The sequence below is a fragment of the Lampetra planeri genome, chromosome 75 (assembly GCF_965212315.1).
Source record: "Lampetra planeri chromosome 75, kcLamPlan1.2.h2, whole genome shotgun sequence".
Taxonomy (NCBI): domain Eukaryota; kingdom Metazoa; phylum Chordata; class Hyperoartia; order Petromyzontiformes; family Petromyzontidae; genus Lampetra; species Lampetra planeri.
Genome location: NC_136180.1, coordinates 1,158,244 through 1,184,470, shown reverse-complemented (window position 1 = coordinate 1,184,470; position 26,227 = coordinate 1,158,244). Strand labels below are relative to the sequence as shown.

The window sequence follows — 26,227 nt, the reverse complement described above, 5'->3', positions numbered from 1 at the left end:
TTCTCTCAATTTCAATGGATTCTCTAATTAGTCTTTGCCAGTAGTAACTAGTTTTACACAACACTTCAACGTTGTCAAAATCATTTGAGTGTCCCTGTTGGCATGAATGTTCTGCTACTGCCGGCAGTTGTGTTTGCGATAGTTTAATATTTCTCTGGTGTTCTTTTAGTCTTACACTAACGTTACGCCCTGTCTGTCCAATATAGCATCTGCCACATACACAATTAATCCGATATACACCTTCTGTTGATAATTTAGGTAATTCGTCTTTAGTGCACGTTACTAGTTGTTGAATTTTGTGTACTGTACCAAATCTTACTATAATGTTTTGCTTTTGCAAAACACGGGCCGATTTGTCAGTTACTCCTGAGATAAATGGTATTTTTATTGTTTTAATAATCTGATCGCTTTCAGCAGTGTTGCTTTGCGATCGTGATTTGGCATTTAGTGCTCTGTTAATTTGAACATTATTGTAGCCATTCTGTCTTCGTGCTTCTTTAACATGTTTAATGAATAATATTGGTCGCGAAAGCCTACGTGTTAAATTGACAGTGGTGGTGGGTGAATGAGTTTGATTAGTATATGACACTTTTTTTGGGCAGCCAAACTTCAGTAAAACATCTTACAGAAACTCCCTGTTAACTGTTTCGAAGGCATTCGACAGATCAACACAATCCATGAAGAGGTCCTGGTGCTGCTCTCAACACTTCTCTTCGAGCTGCCATGCTGTGAAAATCATGTCTTACAGTACTCCTGTTTCGCCTGAAACCACACTGTGACTCAGGCAACAGCTCTTCTGTGACACTCCACCAGTCTGTGGAGCATTACTTTGGCAAGGACCTTGCTAGCAACAGCCAGTAGTGAAATGCCACGGCTGTTGCACAAATGGACGACTCACCCTTGCCTTTGTAGATGGTAATGATTTTTGTGTCCTGCCATTGCTGGGGGATGATTTTATGCTCCTGTAATAATACTCTTGGAGACGGCTTGTGGAATCGGTCATTTTATTTACTTATCTCAGTTCACAAGCACTCCCCGTTGCTGGCAGGCAATGGGAAGTGGGCAGACATATCGCAAGAGACGCACCGCCACGTGGCACTCGGAGCCCCGCTCGCGCGTGGCCCCTCTCTCTCTCTTCGTTCCTCGTCTGAACACGTTTCCCTCGGCTCTTCCCTTATTTAATGCCTGGATCACGTGGTACGCTCCAGCCAATCCTTAATAGCCTGCGCTGAATGTTCCAGATTCCCCATCAACTCCCGGGACCACGTCCCTGACTTGTCTTCCCATTGGCTGAAGCAAAGACCAGCAGAACCAATCACCCTAGCTGACATCCCTCGATCACGCCAGGGCCATGCTCCCAGGCTCTCCCCCCATTGGCTGTAGAGCAGGACCGGCAGATCCGATCACCATGTGAGCCAGACATAGGCTCTCATTACACTCCCAAACTTGAGTGATGAAGAGGTGTAGTGCTCGGATGCAAAGGTAACCTCCTTGTTTGAAGATATCCGCAGTGATGCTGTCAGGACCTGGGGTCTTATTATTTTCAAAAACTTTCCTGCTGACTGAACCTCTGCGAAGGTCGGTAAGAGATCCAGGTCTTGAATAGTGGGGCAGTCAGGTAGTTAGTTCAGAACAGAGTGGTCTGCAGGGTAAAGTTGGTTGAGAAGGGCTTTGCGTGATCATTTTCTGGTCCGTTTAACACGTAGGCTTTCGCGACCAATGTTATTCATAATCAACGTTTTTGGGTTTAGATCGCGTTATTTATAAATGTGTCGTAACCCTCCACCACCCGACACGGCCAATCAGTAAAATGTGTCACGTTGACAAAAGACAAATAGTTCACTGCTTTAGCCCACCGGTGTGTTGAAGCCACAACATTTACAATTTGAGTACGACGTTTCGCTGGTAATTGCATCCAGCATCATCGGGCAATTCGCCAGAATGGTGAGGCTCTGCTGTTTCTCCCGTTCTTATAGAGAGCAGCAGCAGGGTGACGTCATCATTAACTCATTAACTCATCAGGTGCAAAGATTCAAGGGGGGAGTGATTGTAATTATATACTAGATTAGTAATCAGGCTATTGTTACGATGCGAGTTGTAGATTAGTAATCATTTGGAATGTGTTTTATTGTGATTATGCTACATTAGTAATCAGTTAATGTTTGTTTCCCCTTATAAGGAATTGTAATGTATCTTATTTAATAATGCGGCCTGGAAGCGTATTATTAAATAAGATACATTACAATTCCTTATAAGGGGAAACAAACATTAACTGATTACTAATGTAGCATAATCACAATAAAACACATTCCAAATGATTACTAATCTACAACTCGCATCGTAACAATAGCCTGATTACTAATCTAGTATATAATTACAATCACTCCCCCCTTGAATCTTTGCACCTGATGAGTTAATGAGTTAATGATGACGTCACCCTGCTGCTGCTCTCTATAAGAACGGGAGAAACAGCAGAGCCTCACCATTCTGGCGAATTGCCCGATGATGCTGGATGCAATTACCAGCGAAACGTCGTACTCAAATTGTAAATGTTGTGGCTTCAACACACCGGTGGGCTAAAGCAGTGAACTATTTGTCTTTTGTCAACGTGACACATTTTACTGATTGGCCGTGTCGGGTGGTGGAGGGTTACGACACATTTATAAATAACGCGATCTAAACCCAAAAACGTTGATTATGAATTTTCTGGTCCTTTATGAAGGTCAGGCCATCAACCGATTTAATGGGAGAGACAGAGCAGTTTCTTGGGCCATAGATAGTTTTCACTGCAACATAAAAGTTGTGAATATCATTTTTGTCGGTGTCGGATTGTATTTCGTTCATCTTCGATATCCAGCACTCGTTCTCCAGGGCACACATTGTTGGCTGCACCTCCCTCATTAATGCTCGCCATCACTGCCGAAATGTGTCTGATGTGGGGCTGTCGATTCTAGCACTGTGACCTTTGTCCTTATCTTTGAGTAAGGTACTTATTGGTGCAGAGTTTTCATCGAACCAATCCTAGTGCTTTCTGTGCTTGTGGCTGAGGGAGCTGGCTGCTGCCTCATCGAGCCTTGAGCTGATAGGGGACCATTTTCCATCAATGGAATCCTCTGCGCTTATGAGAGGCTCATCGTCTTCCAATTTGTCAGCCAGAGAGCGTTAAATGTCGTTCTGGACCACAGCATTTCCGAGCCGGGTACAGTCTAGTCGCTTCTTTCCTGACTTCTTGAGACAGGAGGGCGTACTCTCACCTGTAATTTGGTCGTGATAAGTTTGTGATGTGTCCAGCACTCAGCACCCTCTCATTGCACGGGTGAATAAGACATATTTTATTTCAGAACGTCTCACAATGATGTAATCTATTAAGTGCCAATGTTTGGAAAGTGGGTGCATCCATGATGTATTATATTTGTCTTTTAGTTTAAATATGGTGTTCGTGATGGTCAAGCTATGTTCAGCACAAAGGGTCAATAACCTCATGCCATTTTGCAAAAGCTTGCCCAATTCCATGCCTACCAATAACTACACCACACATGGTTGTTCCTTCCCACTCTAGCATTGAAGTCACCCAGCAAAAAGATATCATTGCTGGGGATGCGACAGTGGGCCTCATCTAGTGCTGAGTAGAAGCTATCCTTAACCTCGCTCTCTGATTGTAAAGTCGGTGCATAGCCACTTATAAGTGTGGCATAATGCTTTTTTGATAGCGAGATGCATATCGTAATGAGTCTCTTACTCATGCCAATCAGACTCTCTGTGAGACTGGGTATTAGGCTGTTTTTTTATTGAAAACCCCACACCATGTAGATGTTGTCCTCCTTGGAGGTATCCCTTCCAGACGAAGGTTTAACCCTGGCCATCCTCGTTCAGGGAGCCTTCATCCAGGAGTCTGGTTTGGCTAACAATATCAATGTTTTATCGCTTTAGTTCTGCTGCAACTACGGCAGTTTTTCGATGGGGTCTCTCAGTTTCCCAGTCAGCATCCAATGGGGTTCTTACATTCCACGTTGCCAGTTTAAGGGATATTATTTTCTTATTGTTTTTTCGACCACAGACTGAAACAACCCTATAGCTGCGGTTACCTATCCATGTAAGTTTGAGTTTGCAATGTTTAGGCCACCTTTTCAAGGCCCCTCCCCATTTGGGGTGATCAGTGTGGATCCTGAATAGGACTACTCAGTCACACAGGGGTCTGCCGAGAGCAGCTGCAACTCAATCCCAGCTGCTACTGACCAAATGCCCTGTGGCGCTGGCGTGCAGGGGTCTGACTAGGAGCTTCAGGATATCTTCGTACCTGCTCCCGTCACCACACCACTCAACGCCGCCAGACTTTTGCCCAGTTTTTCCAGATGCGCGATTCACAGAGGCAGAAGTGATTGCCTGCGCAAAGAGTATATTTAGAGTGCGTTTGAGGGTAAGTCCCAACAGCACTTCTTCACTGCAATATGGTGGAATCCAGTGCAAAGTGAGAACCCAGGACGACTGGCACTCTTCCACAGTTGCAGGAGGCTGCCGGAGCTCCAGTCTATCGGAGGACCACCTTTCGCACGCCACCAGCACGTTGCTTTAATCTCAGGGTGTGCTCCCCTAGCTTTTGTCTTCCCAGACTTATTCACAAGGCAGCGGGAACACAGCTATAGACACAAAGACAGATACGACATTTTTTTATAATAATGTTAATAAATACATAGATTTGATTAAATAAAGTAGTGGTAGTTGCATGCATCTGCTTAATTTGTGTTCAACGATTTTGCTTCTAAAATCATCTGGCATGTCTCACACCCCCAGAAAGGGCATCTTGCACCCCCAGGGGGTGCGTGCACCCCAGGTTTAAATCCACTGGTGTAGTGTATAGCGTAGTGTATAGTGTAGCTTATAGTCGTGTCATGAATAGTAGTGTAGTGTATCATTACGATCCATGAGGCAAGATAGCCCGGAGTAGGTGCCCACTGCACTTTTCTTCACTTGTTGTTTCCACTTTCTCCTCTCTTGAAGTGCTAATATGGCTCAAGTTAGTGGCTACATCTTTCTTGCACCAATCCCTTTATGACGCGTTCTTCAAGCCATCGTTTTCTGTGTTTGGTCTTCCTCTCTTTCTGGTTCCTTACATTTTTTCCGAACAACAACCCTTTTACTAATAGGGGTTTTCCCCTTTTTTTCTGGCAACAAAACTGATACCTTTTGCAAGGAATCATGCTTACATTAACCACAATACTTGCAGTCAAATGCAAACAAAAAAAACAATACTTTGATAATTTATGCATTGTCTTTGAACTGGTTGGTCCACACCAGAGACAGCTGTCCCATGATGAAACAACTCTTTTCATTTAATGGGTAAATATCGCGCATGATTGAAATCGTTTTGCTAAAGGCTTTTTTGTTTGGTTTGTTTTCTTTTTTTTAAACAGGAATCCCTTTCGTGTTCACTCCAAAAACTTATGACATATAATGGGAAAGTTGCCGCAAGATTGAATATACTGAAGAACACGGAAGCCAATGTAGAGGTGAGACCCAATAACACAAAAACACGAATTCCCATGAAATTAAGATGACTGATGATGATACAAATACTCGACTTTATTAACCTTCCAGGCAATAATAATAGAGGAGGTATTTACGATGTTCAAACAGCAAATAGACACTGATTATATAATTCACTGTGTAACAATTTTCTTTTTCCTGGGTAGTAAGTAAGCAAAGTTTGTGGGGAATAATAGCCATTTTCTATACTTTTGAGGCATAAGCAATTAGAAAATAACACTTTGGTTCTTTCGGTAAAGTCACGTATAAATATAAAATAATAAATGAAATAATAGCATACGACGTTTCAATCGCAACACAAGCAATCATCATCAGGTATAAATGAAATAGCAACAAAAATCTAACCAGAAAACTATAGACAGACATATAAGCAGACATATATCACCAAGATACATAGAGAGAGAGCAACACATCGGCACACAGAGAGAAAAAGTCTCTGTGACGAGGCCTTAAATAGAAAGAGGGGGCGGGGGCGGAGAGAGGGGGGGGGTTAGAGAAAAAATTAGCATGTCAATGGGTAGGACGACGGGTGGTAAAGTAAGCAAGTTTGAAAATTAGGAGAACGGGAGAGAGACACATTAAATTAAAAAACCTAGCAAAATATCGAAATGTAATGTAATGCAACACATAGAGTCGGTCAACACACAATTAACGCATAGCCTGGTCGATTACGTATTTCAAAGATTGCTAAGTTAGAATTTAAGTGTGAAAATTACAAACAGAGAAAAAATACAAAACACGAGGAACGGAGACACACAGACAGAGCAGAACATAAGAACGACAAAAAACGAGTGGAGACAGAAAAAGTACACTAAATACACAGGCAGAGAGAGAAAACAAAAAACCCAGAGAGAGAAAAAGGTCAAATTAAAAATTCCCCGTAGAAGTGGTTCAATCTTAATTTTGGAGCTTTCGTGACTGCAGGAATTACTCTTTGGTTCTTTCGGGGAAGTTTTAAGTTGACCTTTTTCTCTCTTTGAGTTTTTTGTTTTCTCTCTCTGCTTGTGTATTTAGTGTACTTTTTCTGTTTTCACTCGTTTTTTGTCATTCTTATGTTCTGCTCTGTCTGTGTGTCTCCGTTCCTCGTGTTTTGTGTTTTTTCTCTGTTTGTAATTTTCACACTTAAATTCTAACTTAGCAATCTTTGAAATACGTAATCGACCAGGCTATGCGTTAATTATGTGTTGACCGACTCTATGTGTTGCATTACATTACATTTCGATATTTTGCTAGGTTTTTAAATTTAATGTGTCTCTCTCCCGTTCTCCTAATTTTCAAACTTGCTTACTTTACCACCCGTCATCCTACCCATTGACATGCTAATTTTTTCTCTAACCCCCTCCTCTCCGCCCCCGCCCCCTCTTTCTATTTAAGGCTTCGTCACAGAGACTTTCTCTCTCTGTGTGCCGATGTGTTGCTCTCTCTCTCTATGTATCTTGGTGATATCTGTCTGCTTATATGTCTGTCTATAGTTTTCTGGTTAGATTTTTGTTGCTATTTCATTTATACCTGATGATGATTGCTTGTGTTGCAATCGAAACGTCGTATGCTATTATTTAATTTATTATTTTATCTTTATACGTGACTTTACCGAAAGAACCAAAGAGTAATTCCTGCAGTCACGAAAGCTCCAAAATTAAGATAGAAAATAACACTTACTACCCAGGAACAAAAATCGTGATACATCGTGGATTATCACGACAAGGCATGATCAAGTCTGCACCAACCACAACATCACACTTGTGGTAAAACATAAAAACAAACGTGCTTTGATAGTAACATTTGCACTAGCTTTGAAACAGAAAAAAAGTCAGTTATATTGGACAAAAAGGGTACCACAGATGTAGCTGCTCAACCCGGGCTATTGATACTTTGATATTTGCATTGTCATCGTGCTGTTCGCCTTTTGGCGTTATACTCTGGTATAACACCGGCACTCCTTATTTACCAGTATCACTGATTGTCGTACACCACTATCAGGATGATCACCTTGATACATCTGATGGTTATCTTGAAACATCTTGATACTGGTTGCAAGCCAATCAGTTCCAAGGAGAATGCCTACATTATAATCAATGCAGTTTTGTTTGCATGTTTTACCACAAGCATGGTATTTGGTTAATGCAGACCTGATGAGGCCTTGAAGTGATAGTCGGTGTCCATTTTGGTTTTTGGGTGCCCTCGTGGCTTGGAGATGTTATCTCCCACGCCTCGTATGCAGTAGGTTGTGGGTTTGATTCCGACCCTGACGATGCCTGTTGCTGTATATTTTGAGTTTGATTGTCTCTCTCTCTCCCCGTGGTTGTTGTGCGGATTTGTCTCCAGGTCCTCCATTTTTTCCGTACACATTTAGAATCAATGTCACGCATTTAGATTATTTGACTGCTGATTTAAATTTCCACCTGATAATAAGCCATTTGGTTGAGCTATCAAAAATATGTTTGAACATCTAACACCTTTCGTATTCTTGTCAGAAACAGTAAAGCCTATTCTTGCGTAATTTTGTCTTTCCTCCACGAATTCCTTTGTTTAGATCAACACCTCACATGCTCATTTTCGTGCTGCCTTTTGATTCAGAACATTAATACCGATTCCACTTAATGTCGATATCAAACCGGCCACCACCCGACATAGCCAATTATTATGAAGTTTACACTATGAGATCTCTTTTACCAGTGGCAAAATATAGTAGTAGGTTTTTACCATTTTAAACTGATACAAAACTGATACCTTTATTCAAGGCATCATGTTTGCAATGACCACAACACAAGTAGTCAAAAAAGCAAACAAAAAGAAGCAACTCTGATAATGATAATAATATGCACTGTCCTTGAAGTTGATTGGTCCACACCTGAGACGGCTTTCTTTAGAGCCTAGTCCCCATTGCCACTGGTAAAAGAGATCTCATAGTATAAATGCTTACCCCGAGCTCTCAATACTCTGATATTGCACTGTGCTTGAGTTGTACGCCTTCTGGTGTCATCTGGTCCAACACCAATGGAGACGAGGCTCTAAAGAAATCCGTCTCAGGTGTGGACCAATCAACTTCAAGGACAGTGCATATTATTATCATTATCAGAGTTGCTTCTTTTTGTTTGCTTTTTTGACTACTTGTGTTGTGGTCATTGCAAACATGATGCCTTGAATAAAGGTGTCAGTTTTGTACCAGTTTAAAAGGGTAAAAACCTACTACTATAATTATTATGATGGTATGTCATGCCAATAAATCGTGCCAATTCATTACTTGTTGGAGAGTAAAATCCCCCACAACATTTGCAATGCCCCTTTTCCTCTGCCAAAACACACTCTCATCCATGTGGCGAACTTTGGACGAATGACAGCTCGCAACTCACGTGGATCATGCTTATCCATGCAGCGGTGGTACTTGTAGCTACAACTATAATATTTTCACGCGAAAATTATATATTCGTCCCATTTCAGGGAACGTCGACAGCTTTTGACAAATCCATAGACGACGCTTTTAACGCTGCAATTAAGTTCCTCGAGGAAGAAAGGGCCACGCTCAAGCAGTTGGCGCATGCAGAGCAGAGTAAACTATTGGGCCTAATCCGTGGCCAGATGGCGCCCCGGGAGATGATGGTCGCTGAGATGGTTGCTGTCACCAAAGAGGCGCAGGCGGCTTTGCAGGAAACTAATCACGTGCGGGCTATCCAGGTACGTGGAGAACAGAGGGCACCAGTAGTGTGGAAATCGTCAATAGCACCTTCTGATACTGCTGCTGCATTGGCTTCCGGTTGCTGAACGAATAGAGTGTTATAAGGTCGCACTCATGATACACACAAAGTGCCTGCCACGAATGAACCACGCAATACTTTTAGTGATCTCGTCGCGGAGCTGGATACCACCATCACGCAAACTCCTGTCATCCTTGCAGCAGCAGTGGCAGCGCCGGCTATTGGCTCAGCCGTCGAACAAAAACGGTCACCACTTCATTGCGTGGCATTTTTAAACACGCTACTTCTGCGGCCATCTGGAATACTCTTCCTTCTGATATTCGGAAGCCACTGAGGGCTACGATGCACCTTTACATCATCTAGATTGACGAACTAATTTATTTAGTTTAACACGTATGCTTTCTTTTTGTTTAAGGAGAAACCCTATTTTCGACTTAAAATCATTGTTTGTATTTCAGTTTTTAAAGTAAAGTTTTAGACTCGCAAACCAACTGACCTGGAATAGCTTAAACATGGTATTGTTAATCATGAGTCATCATGCATGCCTACAGCTGTGTTTTAAAATATATTTTTTCTGAACGATGGGCGACATATACAAGTATATTAATATTTCGAGCATATCTAATCAAAACCATAACAAATTAAATAAACTAAAACGTAAACGTCTATTACTTGCAGCATTCAAATTTTATTCATATCAGCATCTCCAATGACAATACAGATATTAAACGTTTTTTTTGGTGTAGCATTCATTTTGGGACACCCCGTATATCAACATGAGATGAGGTTACCCTGAGATGGTGACCAGCTTACCAATGGATGTCTCACGCGTGCGCCCCCTGTCCCTCTGTCGCAGGTGAGCGGTGAGTTGGAGAGAAGGTAGGTCACGCACCTTCACGTCACTCCACCACCACTCAACTCCCCAATCCCAGTTTAATTGAACATTCAAAATCCATGTTTTACTGTTACCACGATGATGAAAACATGATATGCTCACTTTACCCGTCCCCGCAATGATAACACCGGAGTTGTGTTAATATGTCGAGACACCTACGATCGCAAAGCCATCATCAAGTTTGTGTTCACCCGCACATCATGATTGTAGTGAAATATGCAAACAAACTGCAATAAGAATAATCTACGCATTGTCCTGGGAACTGATTGGCCTATACCAGAGCTACAGTTTCCTTTATGGCATTGTCATGAAGGAGACTGCATTATTGACATATTTTATTTGTCATCATGATCGTGATAGTACCGACCCTGACGCCTGCCGCTGTATATTAGGAGTCTGCATGTCTCTCTCTGTCCTGGTGGTTGCGTGGCTTTTTTCTCCGGCTCCTCCGGATTTTCCCTCCACATTTAGAAACATGCATCTAGGCTATTTAGATTAATTTTGCTGCTATAACCGTCAAATTTGTAAGCCACTTTTTTGAGTTATCATGTGTGTCCAGGTAGCTTGAAAAAAATAAGTTATTACCTCAGTGGAATTTTTCTGGTTAAAGCGAGTTGGTTTTGTGTTATTTGTATGTGTTTGGGTAATTTTCTATTCATCTTCTTGGTTCTTTCGGTAAAGTCACGTAGAAGGGAAGTAACAAAATAATAAAAATAAAACATAATAAAATAATTCTCACGACGTTTCGGCCACAACGCAAGCAGCCGTCCTCAGGTGAAGACCAGGTCTGTCGGGGAGACAGCGTCTGAATGAAACACCACCACGCTTGGAGCGTATATTTAAGTTGGGTTGGAAGGGGGGAAGGGCGCCTTGACAAAATAATTTGTATATCAAGAGGAATTTAGCATATTTATGGGAAATGCAGGTATGTGATTAGTTTTACTTGTGAAATGCGTAGGAGGTGGGCGGGGGGTTTTCAAAGTCATATTATGCCCGTGCATTATGCAGGATTAGCAGCATCAAAGGGAGGGGATAGGGGTAGCATTAATAAAGGGAAGGAATGTTAATAGTATGTAGCTGCAGTAACTAAACAACCACGTAAAAAACTAAAGTATAAACGACATAGTATCATCAGTATACTAAATATACTCTCCAATAAGCTGAGCTACTAACAGTAAGTAATACATTACAATTCTATGTCGCAAAAAATATGTATAATATGCTTCCAGCTAAACTTTTTTCTTTTACATCACACGGGTCTACCCCGTACTATATGCTGCCATAGACAAACCCAACATTAAATTATATACTGTATTATTATACACCAACCTATACTAATACATAGTGTAATATTACACTAAGTAGTATTCTACCCACCCTACTGTATACCACATTGCTGTATATTCACTATACAATTACGATACTGTATATTACCTTATACATTGTATTAAGCATTACAATTTATACTATTTATTATTATACAATATGCTATACACTATACCATTGACCGTCGCGTGAAAGGTACTAAGAGGAAGCAACGAAATATGTCAATGGGAGAGTGGTAGTAGGAAGCTTGCAGCAGAGCAAAGAATCCATTCCCTGCGGAGAATACAAGATATATAGTCAATGTCAGTGAGTGGACTGCGGTCTGAAAGTCACCGTAAACGTGAACACAATCAGTTAAGATCCGAAATGGTTTATTACGTCCTTCCAATGATTGCTGAGCCAGAATCCATCTTCTCGGTTGAAATTGTCTCCGTGTTTGTATATGTGGATCGCCTCATGAACGAATCTCTCATGGTACCCAGATGGCTTGCAGAGAACCTCTGTCTTGGAGAAGTCAACGTCATGTGAGCCCACTGAATTGTAACAGTGATCTGCCACGGCTGAGGTGTTTGTCCTGCCGTGTTTCAGGACTGCTTCATGTCCAGACGCCAGGGTACTGTATGTCTGGAACCACATCTTTTACAGACGGGACCAGATCACGGATTTTATGTACTGTGCTGAATCGGACCTGGATCTTGTGTTTAATCAGGATTTTAGAGATCTTTTTTGTGACCCCAGCAATGTAGGGTAAGGTGATGGTTTTGAAAGGCTCCTCAACAGGATCTTTCTTGATGGTTGGAGTGATGGCGTTGCGGATTGTGTAGTCGGAGTAACCATTAGCCTTAAGAGCATGGCGTACGTGTTTGAGTTCACTGGCAATGTGTTCCTGGTCGGAAATGCATTGGGCTCTATGGTATAGAGTCTTGATGCGGGAATTATTCTGGGATGGATGGTGGTGGGAATCCGGTTTTAGGTAAGCATCTGTATGGGTGGCTTTCCTGTAGACAGAGTGACTCATTGAACCATCAGGTCTCCTTTTAATTAGGACATCCAAAAAGGGTAGCTTTCCATCTTTTTCTACTTCCATGGTGAATTGATGTGGTCGAGAAATTGGTCTAGAGCAGGCCGGCCATGTGGTCAGATTACAAAATTGTCATCTACGTACCTCTTCCATAAGGTCGGGCGTAGAGTGGCAGTCTGGATGGCGTCAGTCTCAAATTTCTCCATGAACACGTTGGCTACAACCGGAGATAGGGGGGAGCCCATTGTTCATGAGGCGATCCACAAATACAAACACAGAGACAATTTCAACCGAGAAGATGGATTCTGGCTCAGCAATCATTGGAAGGACGTAATAAACCATTTCGGATCTTAACTGATTGTGTTCACGTTTACGGTGACTTTCAGACCGCAGTCCACTCACTGGCATGACTATATATATTGTATTCTCCGCAGGGAATGGATTCTTTCCTCCACTGCAAGTCTCCTTCTACCACTCTTCCATTGACATATTCCGTTGCTTCCTCTTAGTATCTTTCACTCGACGGTCAATGGTATAGTGCATAGCAAATTGTATAATAATAACAAATAGTATAAAATTGTAATGTTTTATACAATGTGTAAGGCAATACATAGTATCGTAATTGTATAGTGAATATACAGCAGTGTGATATACAGTAGGGTGGATAGAATAATACATAGTGTAATTTTACACTATGTATTATTCGAAGGTATATGGTGGTGTATAGTAATACAGTATATAATTTAATGTTGGGTTTGTCTATGGCAGCATATAGTATGGGGTAGACCCGTGTGATGTGAAAGAAAACAGTTTAGCTGGAAGCAGATTATATTTTTTTGCGACATAGAATTGTAATGTATTACTTACTGTTAGTAGCTTATTTAGTATACTGATGATACTATGTAGTTTATACTTTAGTTTTTTACGTGGTTGTTTAGTTACTGCAACTACATACTATTAACATTCCTTCCCTTTACTAATGCTACCCCTATCCCCTCTCTTTGATGCTGCTAATCCTGCATAATGCACGGGCATAATATGACTTTGAAAACCCCCCGCCCACCTCCTACGCATTTCACAAGTAGCACTAATCACGTACCTGCATTTCCCATAAATATGCTAAATTCATCTTGATATGCAAATTATTTTGTCAAGGCGCCCTTCCCCCCTTCCAACCCAGCTTAAATATACGCTCCAAGTGGTGTTTCATTCAGACGTTGTCTCCCCGACAGACCTGGTCTTCACCTGAGGACTTTACCGAAAGAACCAATAAGATGAATCCCTGCAGTCACGAAAGCTTTAAATCGAAATTGAATTTTCTATTTTTTACCTTTTTCGTACTTTCACTACGATCATGTTTTTTTTGTATTGTTATAACATTTTTACCCGTGCCTACTGGACATCTGTGAAAAAGAGATTTATACCTCATAGGATTCGTCCAGGAGGTTTGCTCTGGTGCAGACCAATACATTTTTAAGACAATGCATACATTGTTATTATTATCAGTGAACGTTTGTTTTCATGTTTTACAACACGCGTGATGTGTGGTTCACGCAGACGTGATGATGCCTTGCAATAATGGATGTCTCTATTTAGTGTTTGAACATCTTAACACAACTCCTGTATCATTATTCTTATTCTTCCCGGAAATGGTATTGCAAACCTATTCTTTGTAATCATCTTGATACTGGCCAACAAAGGTTTTCCCATAGATCCACGATATTCTCATTCCTTATTTGTTTCTTCCACGTTCAGGATAACGGCCGCGATGATGAAGAACCCACCAAATGACAACATCGTGACGAGAGACCTCTTTTCGTCCTTGCGTGGCCTGCTGCAGAGTCTCTCCTCCAGAATCTCCAATTGGAAGACAGAAAACGCGATGCTCAGAAGTAAGAATGTGTGATGCGTGCGGTGGCGCAGTGGTTAACAAGTGGCTGCGTTGCGAACCAGGTGACCCAAGTTCAATTCCCACTCATAGCCACCAACACCAGTGATGATTATATGAACCGGTCCTGGGCCCCCACCCCAGCTCAACTCAGCCTCAAATGAGTACCTGGTGTGGTGTGTAGTAAACATCGCCGCTGGGGAGACAATTGTGCCCGGGTCTGGTGATAGCCAACCACCCCCTCAGTGCTGCTCAATAACAACACTGGGCCCTGCAGACTGCTACAGGCTATACAGGGGATTTTTTTTCTAGCGTCAAAGTTGTGGAATAGAGAACACACTTAATAATAATATAATTAATAATAATTTAAAATTGTAAAGTTATGCATTTAATACGTAGATCCCACCAATGCGCCGCTGTGTATGGAAAGCCAGGAAATAAACAGAACCTGCAGAGGGCAAAAGGCCATAACTAGGCTGATGGTAAAGGCCAATTTACCCATTCACTCACCCACTTCACTCACTCACCCACCCACTCGTTCACCTACCCACCCACTCACTCACCCACTCATTCACTCACCCACTAAATAACTCACTCACCCACTCACTGAATCACTCACCCACCGTTCCTGTTATATATTTTGATAACGATGAAAACGCTAATAAGTGGTACATCTGACGATATAATCTAATTGTACACATATATTTATATAGCACCTTCACGCCAGGCGCTTGATGAACATGGCTTACAACACGGTGACACAGAATGGAATGGTGTAGTAGCGGGCTACTAGGTATTGAGGAAAGAGTGACAGCAACTACAGAGGGTCTATTTAGGGGATCACAAAAGGGACTACAGGGGAGGCACAGGAATGAGTGGAGAGGTGAGGAGGAGGGAAGAGGACGAGAATGGGCAATGTAGAAGAGGTGTTGAGGCTCTAACCACCCTCCTGCTATCCGAAGACTCACTGCCATGCGGGGGAAGTGGGATGCCCATATCGCGTGCTGACTGAACATGGAAAGTGCAATCAGCTATTCCGCAAATGGAAATGTTTAAGTGAAGGGAGGTACCAGATGCGTAAAACACGAATCTCACATTAATAAATGTGACTATGTCTATGTGGCCACGTCATCGAAAAACAAAGGAAAGCTGCTACCGCCTACGGATTCAGAGTTTGGGAACGAATGACAGCATAAAAGTGAAGAAGCGCAAGAGAACGGGCGGCAGTGATCCAGGCGAGCTACAGCGGGGAGAGGGGTGTTCCGTCAGCACGTACACGATTTGCTGTGACACACACCGAATCACATGTGGCGGGTGGGGGTGGACGCTGGTAGACAACCCGAATGGACACTCAAAAGGGGCGCAAATGAGCGTGGAGAGGTCGCATGCATAGAATTGCACTGAGAGACAAAAAGAGTGCCGTACGCATTACAGAGGACAAATGCAAAGGTTAGTGGTATCATCTTGACTTGGCTGGGAAACTTTAAGTGGGTTTGGGCTTTGGGCAGTTAACGTCTACTAGCGGGACCGATGGGTGATGTTGCAGACTAAGAGACAAAATTGCAGCCCAAGGTGGAAATGCACCTAAAAGGGCACTCTTCCATGGAGATGGAGTGATAATTTATCAGTTTGTGTGATGATAAAAATTATAAGCATTATTACCCTTTCTGTAAAACAGAATAATAATACAGGAGGTGTTAAGATGTTCAAACACCAAATAGACACACCTTTTGCAAGGAATCATCGAGTCTGCATGGCTCACACATCCTGTTTGTGGTAAAACATGCAAACAAACACGCTTTGATGATGTACACGCTGTCCTTGTGTATATAGTTACGAGACAACCCAACCCAACGGTTATGTTTTTTGGCGATCGCACTTTGACCATAGTCATAAACCCCTGAGTACCCAGTGTAACCACCGGCAGCTGAAACCTCGACTTAAACCCAAGATCTGAACGGTGGCAGCTCAGTTGTTTGGGAGCCTCCAGCACCCGTGTTTGTCATTGTATCAACAACAGCATGAGCAGTCCACCAGCTAAGGGAGCCGATGACTAACCACTGTCCTTTCCGTGTGCGTTCTTCGTCCGAGAAGATTTCAGGAGCCCAACCCTTGATGAAGATTCGCTCCACTACCAACTGGACGCAGACGACGGTGGCAAGGCCCTGAGTCTGTCTCGGCCCCTTAGGAGGCGGCGGGACGTGACGGAGGGCTGTGAGGCGTTCTCCTACTGGAGGCAGGCGCTGTGTGAGGAGGGCTACATTTCTGGGTTGCACTACTGGGAGGTGGACGTAAGCGAGTGCGACGGGTGGTGCGTGGGCATCTGCTGCGGGTCGATGGAGCGGAGGGGCAAAACCAGCGATGCAGAGCTGGGCGAAAATGCCGAGTCGTGGTGCATCGAATACACAGACGATGATGATGACGAGGACGATGGCAACCTGAGTGCCTTTCATGATGCAGAGCAAACCGACATTGAAATCAGCTGCGATGGTGGCCGTAGCATCTGCCACATCGACAGGGTGGGCATTCTGCTGGACTGTGACATGTACCGACTGTCATTCTATGATGTTTCACAGGCACGGGTCCACTTGCACACCTTCTGTTTCGAACAGTTCTATACTCCACTCTTCCCTGCGTTCAAAGTGCTAGACGGCAGCATCACAATAGCCTCGTGTCCACGCTCTTGTGCCGGCCTCTGCTAGGCTTCTCGGGAGAGGTGACGTGGACCCAGCATGAGAGCGCTCTGTGAGCCTTGCTGTGTAGGTTAATCGTTCAGGCACTGTTGCTCTCCTGGTTGATTACTGTCATAGATGTGCACTGTTCACTTCACCGTGGACATAGATTTCTATAGACTCACATAACTATCTACAGACTCAGTTAAATATAAATAGACTCAAATATCGACCTATCGATTCCCACATATTCACATAGATACCCATAGACTCGCATATATACTCATAGACTTGTATACGTACCCACATATTCACGTACAAATCTACAGACTAATATAGATAACCAGAGATTTACATAAACCAATATACTCACATAGATACCCACAGAGTCACATATAAATTAATAGACTCAAATATAGACCCATATGCTTGCATAAATAACCACAGATTAATGTAGAAATCAATAGACTCACATAGATACCGATATAATCATATAGATACCCATAGACTCGCATAGATACCCATATACTCACATAGAAAACAATAGACTCAAATATAAACTCATGGCGTCATACAGAGCCTCATATATCTACGTGGGAAGTTGTACTCATATGGTTGGAATCTCGGTTCCCAGGCACAATTATATGTGTTTGTGGACCTAATGGAATGTTTGGTTGTGGAGGTGTGGCTCCCTCTCCTCTGTCATGAAATTGACCAGTACTGCCTGGACCTCTGAAATACAGGTTCTGGCTTCAATCATCATGAGGGGTGGACAGTTCTCCACTCGGGGTAGGAAACTGCCAAACAACAGGGAGTGCCACTTCTTTTGAACAAAATAATGAAGGGGGTGTGGGAGCATCGCGGTGGTGTCTAAGAAGCTGTAAGTTACAGGCTACAGTGGACTCACCTCCCCATCAACAAGAGGTGAGCAATGGGAATGGTTGCTTACGCCCCCACCAAAGATGAGCATCAGTAGAGAGATGCAGACAATGCCAATGAGTCAGATGCCTTGTTTAACCTCCTATCCCAGGTGCTAGCTAAAGTGCCCCCTCAGGATAGAGTCTTTCTGTTGGGTAACTTTAATGCCTGAGTGGGTCATGATGCAGACACCTAGATTGGAGTGATCCGAAGGCATAGGCCAGATCAGCTCAATATTAACACGAAGAGGCTGCTAGACATCTGCGCAGCCGATGGGCTTGTAATTGCCAACACCCTGTTCTGGAATTGGCGCATCCACACAACATTATGGATGCACGCCGGGTCCAAGCAAGAACATCTGCTGGACTATATAGGGCCTACCGTGGAGCTGATCTGCCCACTGACCATCGGTTTGTAATTTGTAGGATGTGCCTGCCATTCTTCTACTCCAGTGGTGGAACCCATTCACACACACAGTGGCCTGGTATCAGCTAGCTGAGGATAGTTTGCTAGCAGCAATTTCAACATCACTTGCAGCTGGGGTTGGCAGCATCCCCCATCCTGATGCGGAGGGGATATGGGTGAGGTTCATGACTGTGGCTCATGCAGCTGCAATGGCTACATTGGGTATGTAGTCCACACCTCCCCAGAGACCCCAGCTGAAGAAGGAGGTGTTCCAGCTGGTTGAGAGAAAACGACAGGCTGACTCCCGTCATCTACAACATCAAACAGAGAATGAGAAAGCTTATCGCACGCAGCCTTAGCTCGGAGATTCGAAGAGCCATGCAGTGCTGTAAGGATGAGTGGTGGCTGCGGGTTGCTGACAGGATGGAATCTGCCTCAGTAGTCCGAATCAAGAATAACTAAATCCATCATTAAAGTAATTTGCAGCACCTCACCTATTACTATCCTTAAGGAAAAGAACGGCAATCCAATCTCCGACCCCTTTGAACAGGTCTGTAGGTTTGGAGAGCATTTCTGTGTGGTCTTGGGGGAGAGTAATTTCCTCAGCCCAGACAACATCATGGGACAAGGTGGGGACGAATCTGATAGGGCTGCGGTGCCTAAAATATTGGCCAAAGTATCCACCCCTTCTGAGGGGTTAGCTGAAGTGTCAGCTGTGGTGGAAGTACGAGGAGTGATCAAAAGTCTGAGACCAGGAAAAGCGCCGGGCAGAGACGATCTCCCAAGTGAAATGCTGGGGGAGGATGGCATCTGTGTGCAAACTGCCCTACATGACATCATCACAAATGTCTGGACCACAGGAAAGGTTCCGCAGGATTGGAAGGATGCTCTAGTTGCCTCCCTCTGGCAAATAGTATTCAACATCACCTTCCCAGGCACGCTGAGGAGATGCTTGCAGAGCCCCAATGGGGTTTCAGGCAAGGGCGGTCCTGCACATATGCCATATTTTCTGTCTGTTTGCTACAACAGAGGTGTAGGGAATTCCCACAAGACCTACATCTCTGCTTTATTGACCTGATCAAGGCCTATGACACCATTAAGAGGCCTGGGCTCTGGGCTGTTCTTCGTGCTTTCGGAGTCCCTGACTCTCTGCCCACAATCATTAAGAACCTTCACGATGTTGGGCAGGCCCAGGTAAAGCTACATGGCCGTGAGTCAGAGCTGTTCCCAGTACACCTTGGGGTGCGACAGGGATGTCCTTTGGCTCCCACATTATTTAACATCATCTTTGATCACGTAGTTTGCGAAGCTTTTTATGGCTGTACCAAAGAAATTTCAATCTGGTACAGATACAATGGGAGGCTGATCGATGCTCCGGTGGGGTCGAGGGATGCCTCCCTATTGGTCAATCATGTTAAATATGCTGATAATCTGATGATTGCTGCTCACTCAGAGAAGGAGTTGGAGGCCCTGCTGCTTGACCTGGAGTGTGCTACTAAGAGGTGGAGCCTTACTATCAGCCCCATAAAAACTAGGCACCTATACTCGTTGGTTCTGAGTATTTTGTGCCATCAAACATTCCACTTCCTCAGCTCCCCATTCTTGACGGGGCAGTTGTGGAGAGAGTGGAGAGTTTTCCCTACTTCGGCAGTGTGCTTATGCCCAGCTCCGGTTTGACAGCTGAGGTCTCACTCCGAATTAGCCGGGCGGCACTATCTTTTCATCAGCTGCATAATGCTGTGGGGAAGCTACCTGTTCTGTCGCTCCACACAAAGCTTCGGGTCTTCTCGGCCACAGTCATGCCCTCTCTTCTCTACGCTTGTGAAAGTGGACCCCTTTATTGGAATATATGCACTGGTTAAAAACATGCAGCTGGACTGCCAACAATCCATCCTGGGATTAACCAGCCTGGATTGTGTGAGGGGCTCACAAATCCTCGAAAGATCTGGACACATTCTCATCAGTGAGCTCCTCTGGCAGGTAAGGCTGTGTTGACTGACTCACGTAGTCCAAATGCCCAGCCATCGCATGGCCAAACAACTTATGTTTGACCACATAGAAGAGGCTAAACGAGCATTTCCCGGCCTGGAGAAGAGATGGACTAATGCAGTTCGGGATGATGTTACACTGATTGGACTTGCCAAAGACTGGTGCCAGCGGTGTTAAGATCAGCCTCGATAGAAGAGGCTAGTGAAGGATGCTACTGGACAGTTGGAGGCAGTTGCCCTCAAACAACAATGGAGAACAGAGGAGCGATGCTCACAACAACAAGCGGAGCATCGGGTGGCTTAAATGCAGCAAGTTGGCACAGTATACATTTTCCCATTATCTCAGTCATTCAACCCATGGCACCTGCGTCTGTCAGCGAGCCTTCAACACTTCACGTGGCCTTACAGTGCACCTGGCTTGGTACAGGCGCCATGGTGACATCACCATCAGTTTGTGGTGAATGGCGGGTATTGGTAATGGTATAACAAATTGTGGGGAGCGGTGTTGTAGTGGTTAGCGCCCTAAATTACGAACCCGGCGACCAAGGTTCGATTCCCCTTCAAGGCCACCATCAGTGATGATTATTTGAACTGGTCCTCGGCCTCCCCTAGGTTGACACAGTCTCAAATGAGTACCTGGTGTGGTGTATACATACTTCCACCAGGGAGACAAAGGCGGCTGATGTGGTGCTGGCCACCCACCCCTTCATGTGCCGTGCTGGTCCTCATATGTGCTACTCACCAACACCACTTATCCCAACAGTCTGTTGAAGGCTACACGGGGTCTATTTGTCTTTGTGTAGTGGTGATACGCGCTGGGATAGGGATCGTGTGCCAGCGCGTAGTGATTGGCTGTGTGCCGGTGACGCGCTGGAGAGGGAGTGATCGTGTGGCAGCGCGGCGTGATTGGTTGGGTGGTGGAAACGCGCGCTGGGGGAGAAGGGATCGTAGGAACAGCGCGTCGTGATTGGTTAGCTAAGGAGCGATGCTCACGTCGAAGTCCGCATCCGCTCCGTCTCCCGGGAGCCGGGATATATAAGGGTATGCACACAGGCGAACAGGGAGAGATGTAACCAGCGAAGACTGAAGACGGAGAGGAAGAGATAGGGCCTGCGGTACCTAGTCCCGCTGTCTTATAGGGACCGGGACTCTGTGTAGCCCGAGGCGTACTGCAGTGTGAGCCTGCAGTGTGAGCATGCGGTGTGAGCATGCAGAGTGTGTAGCCAGGGACATAGGGTCTACACGAGCTAAGTGAAGAGTGTGTAGCCAGGGACATAGGGTCTACACGAGCTAAGTGAAGAGTGTGTAGCCAGGGACATAGGGCCTACACGAGCTAAGTGAAGAGTGTGTAGCCAGGGACATAGTGTCTACACGAGCGAAGCGAAGTGTGTGTGTAGCGAGAGGCATATAGTCTACACGAGTTAAGAGAAGTGCGTAGTCAGAAGAATAGAGACCACACGTTGTGTCGAGACCGTAGTCGGAAGAAGAGAGACCACACGTTGTATCATGACAAGTCAAGTTTTAATAAAAAGTGTGTTACCCGTCAAGAAGTTTCCTGCCGTCATTTCCCATACTTCAACTGGCGTCAGAAGTGAAACAGTCTTCCAAGCATGGATACAAGGAGGACTCATCGGACCCACGGGATTGACTGCGGCGATAACCTTGACGACTCGGGCCAGCTGGCATCGGGGGGTGAGGACGAAGAATTGCCCACGCTGCAGGATCCGCCGACGGCGCTGGGCGAGCGACCGGGGACCGATGCCGTGCTCCGGGAGGCACACTCCCGCCTGGCGGAGCTGCTGCTCGCCGCCGCGTCCATCCTGGCGGAAATCAGCTCGTCGGGAGGAGCGGGGACGGCGGCGGACATTCTACAGGGTCGCCCCGCAGATTCCCGCCATAATGACTTGGCGATTCCCGCCATTTCATCTGTGCCATCTTTTGGCGGGAACGGAGACCACCACGTGGCGGCGGTTCTCCAAGCGCGCCCGCTTACGTCATCGACGCGCGCTGCGGACCGCCATCACACACCCGCCACTGGGGCCGCCATCTTACACACCGACGGGGCGGCGGGAAGGAACCACGAGGCAGAGGACGACTTCATCTTTCAACAGCGCCTTCCCACATTGTCAACCTTCAAGGCGGAAGGCGGGGATTGGGGCCAATTTCAGCGCAGGTTTTTGGCGCATCAGGAGATGTCCGCCTGGTCCGACGCTACAGCGCTGCGGGCACTGCCTGCCATGTTGGACGACAACGCGCTCGCGGCCTTCACGTCCGCACGGAAGTCGGACCGCTCCACGCTTAAGGCTGCGCTGGGTCTCATGGCCAAGGTCTACGGACCTCCCTCGGCGTGTCGCCATCATTTTTATGCGAGGAGGAAGGCGGACACGGAGACCGCGCTCGCCTATCGCACGGCGTTGCTGGCTCTCGCCGACGCCGCGTTCCCTCGTATGGACGAGGAGGGCCAAGATGCGATGGTTTTGGAGCAACTGCTCAAGTTGGCGCAGGACCTGGGGGTCCCTATCAACATGGCCGATGAGATCGATATTTCTTCCCTGCGGGTCGCTACAAGTATACAAGCGCACGAGGTTCTTCAACGTAAACAGGGGGTCGTCTGCAACGCTGCCGTGGCTCCAGCTCCGGGCCCGGTGATCACCGAACCCCAAGTCGTCAGCCCACGGGAGGAGGCGTTCACCGCGGGACGACCAGGGGACTGGAGATCGGGGGGTCGTTCGCCTCTGCGATCGGCCCGCAAGCTGGAGCAACCGAGATCTCCGACGACCCTCGTCACGTGTTATAACTGCGGCCTCCGGGGCCACGTGGCGTCCGGTTGCCGCGCCCCACGTCAGCGCGCCATGGGACCTCGGCTGGACGACGACCAAGGCCCCAAGTCATCCCTACTTAACCCGGCAAGTCGCGGCACCTCACATGCTCGGCTCGCATGCTCGACACACAGGGGCCGTCGCGTTACGGCGGAGGAGAGCCGGTTAGGGGTTGGGGATTCGGTTCGGCGAGGGGGGTTCGGCCGGGACCGGGGAGACATTAAATGGTCGGAGTTGGGGCACAGAATAGTGGCTGCCTCAGAGGGTTCATCCGTTGTTACAGGATCTATTGATGGGGTCGAGGTCAGGGTGTTAGTGGACACGGGGGCGTCGGCGACTATTATATCGGACCTAATTTACAACATCCTACCAGTCCAATGTCGTCCGCTGCTTCCAGTGGATGTGCCATTTTACGCCGCTAATGGGGGATCGTTGGGCATTATCGGTCAGATTAGGGCGTCCATTTGCATTGGAGACATCAAATTGTCGGGACCCGTTTTCGTTTCGTCCTCTTTGGCGGTTCCTTGTCTATTGGGCACTGATTTTTTGGCAAGAATGCCCATTAAAATTCTCATTGATCAGCGTTGCATTGAACTACCATCGGGTCGCCGCATTTCATTTTTGACGAACCCTACTGAGATTCGAACGGCGTGCGCTACGATACAAGCGTTGGCGACGCAGACCGTGCACGTACCCCCGGGTTCACAGATGTTAATTCCCCTCCGGTTGCGGAAACCGTGGGTAGGGGAGACCTCGGAACAAGGCATGCTGTTGGGTCCTTCTAATAGGGCTGTCGGAGGTCTCGATTTGTCGGTGGCGCACACTTTGGTTAGGGCTGACAGGGATCCGTTTGTGATGGTTTTAAACGCGGGGTCGCGGCCGGCCGTCATTCAGCAGGGCACCGTGCTAGCTCACGCGGCGCGGGTCCCTGCGGAAGAGCGGCTGGTCGCGCAGGTTGATCCGAGCCCCACGCGGAACATCAAACCAAAGGAGGACCTTGAATGGGTCGATTCTCTGTGCGCGGACTCGGACGATTTGTCAGGGGTGCAGTTGGGTGCGCTGCGCGAGTTGCTGATAGAATTTTCTGATGTATTCAGCAAACATAAGTATGACATTGGGTGCACGGACCTGTTACGCCACCACATTGAAACGGGCGATGCGGCGCCGATCAGGCAAAACCCCTTCCGACTGAGTCCTGCTGAGAAGGAACATGTCCAGTCGGCCGTCAACGATATGCTAGAAGCTGACATTATTTCGCCTTCTTCCAGTCCTTGGGGAGCACCTATTGTGCTGGTTAAAAAGCAGGACGGGTCCCTGCGATTTTGCGTTGATTTCCGTCGCCTGAATAAGATCTCTGTGGCTGACGCGTATCCGCTCCCCAGGATGGACGAGTCCCTCGATGCATTGTCCGGGGCGCGATATTTTTCGACTCTTGATTTATTATCGGGATTCTGGCAGTTGCCACTCGACGAAGAGTCTAAACCTAAGACAGCATTTCGGACTCCAGGGGGCCTGTTTCAGTTTAACCGGTTACCCATGGGACTTCACTCCTCTCCCGCGACGTTTCAGCGCCTTATGGAGTTGGTTTTGTCGGGCTTGCAATGGGATACGTGCTTAATTTACCTTGACGATGTCATTGTGTTCAGTAGAACGTTTGAGGAACACCTCCAGCGATTGAGAGGGGTGTTCTTGCGTATGCGATCGGCTAAATTAAAGTTTAAACCGGCCAAATGCCACCTTCTGCGTAAGTCCGTTAGATACTTGGGTCACATTGTCGACTCTTCGGGAATTTCTACCGATCCCGCAAAAACGGACTGTGTCAGTTCATGGCCGACGCCCACGTCAGTTTCGGACGTGCGCAGTTTCATCGGGTTTGCTTCGTATTATCGCCGATTCGTTGAGCATTTTGCCACCATTGCGAAGCCCTTGCACGCTCTAACGGCAAAAGGAGTGAAGTTCCGATGGGGACCGGAGGAGGAGGCCGCGTTCTGCTCCCTCCGTGACGCCTTGGTGGGTGCCCCACCCTTGCGATATCCTGATTTTGCGAGTCCCTTCTTGCTGGACACGGATGCTAGCAACACGGGCATTGGGGGGGTGCTATCCCAAGTCGTGGGGGGAGTCGAAAGGGTGGTCGCCTACGGTAGCAGGGTGTTGTCGCCTGCAGAGCAGCGCTACTGCGTCACCCGTCGTGAGCTGCTTGCCATAGTTTTTTTTGTACAACAATTCAGACCCTATCTTTATGGTCGTCACTTTACGGTCCGGACGGATCACGCGGCGCTCCAGTATTCATTGAGGGTCGCCCAACCCTCGGGTCAATTGTCACGATGGTTGGAAGTCCTTCAGGACTATCAGTTCACGACTACATACCGTAAGGGCTTGCGACACACAAATGCCGATGCACTGTCGCGATTGTTGCCTTGTCACAAATGTGCGTGCTTGTCGGGATCGGCTCGTTGTAAACCGCCGGTTGCGGAAGGTATGGGGGCATTGGTCGCGACCGCGGGGGCGCCGATTGGGGATGTTCCCGCTACCCCGGGGGGTGAGGACTCGCTGCTCTCGCTGTCACTGATTGAGTGGGGCCGTCTCCAAATGGCGGACAGCTCCCTGCTAGCATTGCGCCGCAGAGTGGGGGGGTCCGAAGAGGCCCAGGAGCGGACTGGCTCCTACGTACTTAAGCAGGGCATGTTGATGAGATGGGACAGTTTGTCCCGGCGGCACGCACTTGTGGTGCCTTCCGCTGTGAGGGGGAGGGTTGTCTTGGCTGCACACGAACGCCTCTTGCATTTGGGAGTAAACAAAACGCTTGCCCTGCTTCAGCGTGACTATTATTGGCCGGGGATGGGGAGCGACGTGGTGAATATTCTGAAGGAATGTGTTGAGTGCGCCAGACGGAAACCACCGTCTGTGGCAGCTAATCCACCGCTGCAATCTATTCAGGTCTCGCGCACTAACGAGCTCGTTGCGCTCGATATTCTGGGGCCTTTTCCGGTCACGCCTAGGGGTAACAAGTACCTGTTGGTGGGGGTCGAATATTTTACCCGGTGGCCTATGGCGTG

At 46.6% G+C, this 26,227-nt stretch overlaps 1 protein-coding gene across 3 annotated transcripts in view; it reads left to right on the top strand.

Annotated features, from left to right (window-relative positions):
- The window catches only part of LOC144737938 (tripartite motif-containing protein 14-like), a 42,706-nt gene extending 22,798 nt beyond the window's left edge, over positions 1-19,908 (top strand). For all 3 annotated transcript variants that reach the window (XM_078620839.1, XM_078620838.1, XM_078620840.1), the window contains 5 exons: positions 5,412-5,507; positions 8,986-9,219; positions 10,096-10,118; positions 14,237-14,373; positions 16,464-19,908. In XM_078620839.1, coding sequence (XP_078476965.1) covers positions 5,412-5,507; positions 8,986-9,219; positions 10,096-10,118; positions 14,237-14,373; positions 16,464-17,071 — 1,098 coding nt within the window. In that variant the 3' untranslated portion in view covers positions 17,072-19,908. The remainder of the gene's footprint in view (positions 1-5,411; positions 5,508-8,985; positions 9,220-10,095; positions 10,119-14,236; positions 14,374-16,463) is intronic.
- Positions 19,909-26,227: the final 6,319 nt, after the last annotated feature.